General features: G+C 37.4%; 1 protein-coding gene across 2 annotated transcripts; it reads right to left on the bottom strand.

The window, feature by feature from the left end:
- Positions 1-160: 160 nt before the first annotated feature.
- Positions 161-4,017, bottom strand: LOC111785374. Of its 2 annotated transcripts, none has more exons than XM_023665786.1 (4): positions 2,805-4,016; positions 1,479-1,772; positions 827-955; positions 161-702 (listed from the first exon to the last, which is right to left on the bottom strand). In XM_023665786.1, exons 1-4 carry the CDS (start codon positions 3,703-3,705, stop codon positions 566-568), a joined length of 1,461 nt encoding a protein of 486 aa, XP_023521554.1. In that variant the 5' UTR covers positions 3,706-4,016; the 3' UTR covers positions 161-565. The 2 variants fall into 2 exon arrangements, 1 of the variants encoding a protein (XP_023521554.1); XR_002813665.1 differs by lacking the exon at positions 161-702 and adding an exon at positions 1,028-1,403 and having other exon boundaries at positions 832-955; positions 2,805-4,017.
- Between the last annotated feature and the right edge of the window lie 913 nt (positions 4,018-4,930).

Below are 4,930 nucleotides of genomic sequence, written 5' to 3'. Positions count from 1 at the left end.
TGTCGCACGAAACTGTTAGTACAATATGGATTTCGAATCCTGAACATTGGTCATTACATATTTAAAGAATTAATTATAATTTCTAGAAAAAAAATTAAATCAACTAGGAAAGACAAAAAAATGGGNCCAGCGGTCCTGTTTACGGAGTACGTGGCTGGAGTTACAATTAGAGAAATATAATAGTAGCCCTGAAAGAAAGCTCTCCAACCTTTGATTGATCATTGGATTAGAAAAGGCAAAAGGGAACTACCAGTTGACCCTAAAAACATACATGACGTAACTAGGATGCGCACAAAGTTTCTCATGTCCCCGAGCCTCCACGTTTTGAACCTACAACCCATGGTTAAACTGGATAAAAGTCTCTCTATATTGATTAGACCAAATCCAAATTAGTAGTGCATTTGGGATCCTTTTTCGAATATCCAGAAAGTACTTTAAAAAATAAAATGGTGTTTGGCAGCCAATCAAACACTACAGGCACTCAAAATAGCAGGCAGGGTAGTTCCATTTGCAACATAATCTTTAAAACACAAGCAATGATAGCATGCAGCATAGATCAATTTTTTCACATACAACAACAAAGTGTTTGCAGGAATTTCGATACGAATAACAAGAAATTACCTTGTCCAAGAATTAAAACAGCATTCGTGCTCAAGGATGTTATATCTTGAATCTTTTCACCAGCAAATATAACTTGCATATCTGTCAATGAAAACAACCCAAAGTTGGGACTAAGTTGAGCATATACGCAATTCCTAGTTCTTGATAATACAAATATTATTCAGACCAATAAGTTATAACCCGAAACATCTGCATCGATAGAGACCTGATATTTTTTTCATCGGGACTTCCTCGCTCTCATTTCCCCTATTTTCAGGGACATCAGAATCAACATCAGGTATCATCATCATATGAACTGAATGTTGCTTGTCAGATAGCCAGACAGTTTGATTCCCTGAAAAAGTATTATATTTCTATTAGTTCTGAGAGTTGTGAAATAGCAACAAGCCAAACATCACTTTAACACCTCTCAAGCCCTCAAAAGACTCTATTATTCTTTTCCCTTCGCAGGCCCCATAAAACAACACACTCCGTAGCCTGCCACGAAAACCTTTCTTTCTCGGGAATGGAGGGTAGAGACTAAACTTCTCAATCATCTCTTTGAAACCCCTATGTCTATTCAAACTCAAGCCGAACTCGTTGTTTGCTCTAAACAGCATGGGGTAAATTACAGCTCCATAGGATATGATCGACGTCCTTTGACACCTGCCTACAGAGAATGCAACATAGTGGCCCAATCAACTTGGGCATCTTGGGGTTCCTTCGAGGCTCACACTTGTACAAACAACTTTGGCCAACCTTCCAGTATATTTTTTCTCTCTTTCAAGCACCTAATAGAATGACTAAAAACAAGGAGAATCCTTTGAAAAGGTAGCAAAGAGAAGAAACGTATAGAACAAAGAATTGGACAAGCATACTTATGGATGTATCAGGAACGCTGGTCAGCGTTTGAACTTTCATTAGATGAGGCAATGGTCGAATATTGTACGAAAAATCTGATCCATTAGCACTACTAGCAAGGTGCAACAGATGTAAATCACCAACAGAGTCCAGGATTAAGATTTTCCTGGGAGAAAGTGCTTGAATTGATAATGCCTTTAATGGCATCATTTTTGCAGATCTCAGATCTTCAATTCCTCTGCCCTTCAGCGCCACAAAATATAGTCCTCCTTCGCTCGAATCTTGTCTCAATTTTACAGATCTTGCTCTCACTGCGATTAAAAATACACGATCAGAGGCATATGCCAACAACTTGACAACTACAATGTTTTGGCATGAACGAGATCCAGAAATTATAGCAATAATAATAATATAATAGACATTGAAAAACAAAGATCGTCACTCCAGCTAAGGATTTCGTTTCAAGTGGAAAATAGGTGAACTGTCCAAGTTTTTTTTTGGATATGAATGAACTATCCAAGTTAAACCTCTTCAACAATCAGTAATTTACCATCTAGAGGCATCCTTATGAAATAAACCAAAGGACGGCACCTTCAGCACCCATGTCCGGGCCATATAAGGAAAACCTAAAAAACAAGTCGTTAGCTAATATAATAGATCAAACATATGTTGTTGTCATGAAAAGTATTTGAGTGCAAATCAGGTAGCTGGCCACAGTTAAAGAAATGTTGCGTGTATCCATCCATAATGAATCAGCTAAAAAAAACGATACGTCTATCTGCGATACCCAACAAGGAAGGCTTTATTTCATATCCCATGGATCATTGAGCTTCACATTATAATTGGCAGAAATCTCGAATTTAGATATTGTTTCAATTCAACCTCCCCTACACCAATGCAGCAACTCGATACCAACTCGATAGATTTCTCCCGTCTCCTTCATTTATAATGAAGCAAGCTTTCTTGGACACTCCTGTCGTTACTAAAAGCATACACTTCGAATAAAGCATTGTTCCAAACTCCTCAAACTTTTATCGCTCAGTCTCAAACTTCAGCTGATAAATTATTTTCAATCTGTGACCACAGACTCAACAAACTCCTACCACAATTTAAGTTCAAGGATAAATTCCTACAAAGAAATCATTGTTAACATACGATAATCACGGATTCTCCTAGTGTTTGAATTACTCTTACGCACGGCGAAAGCTCCCGGGATTAAACTTGTGATTAAACTTTCAGAACGAATAAAAAATCAACAGAGTATTAGCTGAAGTTTCAAATTCCAGGATACACGACCAATATGGCTAATAAAGAAAATAAGTCATATAGATTTCTAAACTCACCAGAATCAAAATGTTTGTCCAACTTCCCATCCAAGGATCCATTGCAAATCGCTGAACTTTGAGCATCATCACTTTTACTGGCATGTTCGTTGAGTCCATTGTTGCCAACAAAAAGGGAACCACCATTCAAGTCGGTACCACCAGAAGTTCCATAAACTTCTCCATGAGGCAAAAATGACTTCTGAACTTCACGTTTGGCATTCAGATTTCTAACTTTTCGACCGCGCCCTCTCACAAAAGGCCTCAAATTAAGAACCCTAACTCCATTATCTTCCCCCAAAAGCAAATACCCAAAAGAAATGCTAATCGACCAAATGGGTTTGCAGCAGTCAATCACAGCACACCTCATCAATTTCAAATCCATCACATCATCCCTACCATCACCGCCGGCCACCATCTTCACCGCAAAAACCCATATCTTGGAGCTCGAAATAGAGTACATGGCGAAGAAATTGACCGACCCAGCTAAACGAACCGAAAGCCCATGTCTCAAATTAACCAAAACACCCAATTTATCATCAGATCGAAGATCCTTCTGCGTGCAAACAACTCGAACTCTCCTGAACAAATTACAAGTCTCCAAAACATAAAACCGGAGGAGAATTCGAGAGCCGCCCTGATGGGGGCCAGAGACCACAAACAGAACTTTAGAATCAGAGTTGGAATCAGAATTCCGAAGGACAACGAAGGCCGCAGAAGAAGAGGGAGAAGGCACAACCAGTTGAGGGGCCGGAAGGGAGGAGAGAAAGAAAGGGGAAAATGAAGGGTAGAGAGAGAAAGAAGAATCAGAGTGCATTAGAGCAAGAGAAAGGGAATGGGGTTCAAAGAGAAAGGAAGTGATATGAGGGGACGAGAGAGAAGGGTTAGGGAGGCTAAGCTTGGTGGCCTGTACAACAACCATTAGAGGATCTTAACACCAGAAACGCTTAAAACCTTTCAAAGAGACAGGAATCGATGGTGCTGTAGAAGAAGAAGATCAAGATTCAAGAGAAGCATTCTTTTGATTTGGGTTAACAAACCTTAACTCAGGGCTTTGGGTTTGGGTTTGGGATTTGGCTGCTCCACTTGGTTAGTGTTCGATTGAGAAATGCAAGACCCGGAAGTCGAAAGTTTCAATTGGGTGGTCAAAATTGAAGGGATTCTTCCATTTCTAGTTGCAGACGAAGGTAAAGAAAGAGAAACGACACACCAAGCCATTAAACTTCAATACATCTAAACCCTTCTCTGTATAATATAACTAATGGAAGTTTAATCTCCAAAATTACTTTTTTATTGTTTAATATATTTTTTTTTTTAAATTACCTCTAAATTTATAATAAATAAAAATAATTTATAATAAATTCATAAACTATTTAAATCTACGGTATTAAACATTTAATTATAATCATTTTACTTTTCAGCCTCCAAATTTGTCATGTTTTATTAATTTTTAACAAATTTTTTATTTTATCAAATTGCATTCCTAAACCTTTAATAAGTTTCCTTTTGAAAAAGTATTTAAAAACAAACATTTTGATATGCATTCCAATAATATTATAAAGTTTCAAATTTAATTATTAATATAAAAAGATTCATTAATATTGATTTATTATGTAGCAAATAAATATTTATACATAAATAAAATAAAATAAAAAATAAAAATTGAAAAGCAGAAGATACAGAGAAAGAGAAAAGGGAGGGGGTAAGGGTTATAGCACTGTGGGGACAGTGGAGACTGGGCACGCCTTCTCGTGCAGATCCGAAAAATGCGTTGTATTGTTATTTGTTCCAACCCAATTCAAACTCAACCGGACCGGTTTTTTTATTTTATTTCCATTTTTATTTATTAAATTATTTCACAATTTAATTTCATATAAAATAAAATAAAATAAATTTGGAAAAAATGTCGTAGGGAGGACAAGGGAGCCCTTAACAGCATAGACTATCCTGTCAACCTATTCAGTGTAACAGTTCAAGCCCACCGTTAATAAATTAATTCAATATAGAGTTTTAAATTTTTGTTTGAAGGAGTGGAGGGGTGGGGGGAGTGTTGTCCAGTCAGTTCTGAGATTCTGAGTGGGTATGTGTATCATCTGCCACACCACACCACACCACTCACGCTGCTCCAAAACCAATACCCACCACCT

This window comes from Cucurbita pepo, unplaced genomic scaffold, assembly GCF_002806865.2.
Source record: "Cucurbita pepo subsp. pepo cultivar mu-cu-16 unplaced genomic scaffold, ASM280686v2 Cp4.1_scaffold000467, whole genome shotgun sequence".
NCBI lineage: Eukaryota > Viridiplantae > Streptophyta > Magnoliopsida > Cucurbitales > Cucurbitaceae > Cucurbita > Cucurbita pepo.
Note: the sequence above shows the minus strand (reverse complement) of the source record. Positions and strands in the feature narration are given on the sequence as shown.

Bases quoted from the DNA above. Each gene is read 5' to 3' on its own strand.
- LOC111785374 (XM_023665786.1), bottom strand. From the start codon at position 3,705: ATGGTTGTTGTACAGGCCACCAAGCTTAGCCTCCCTAACCCTTCTCTC. The intron at 956-1,478 runs GTATGCTTGTCC...ATACTTTTTCAG, and splicing joins CGTTCCTGATACATCCATAA to GGAATCAAACTGTCTGGCTA. The intron at 703-826 runs GTCTCTATCGAT...TTTCATTGACAG, and splicing joins CCCGATGAAAAAAATATCAG to ATATGCAAGTTATATTTGCT.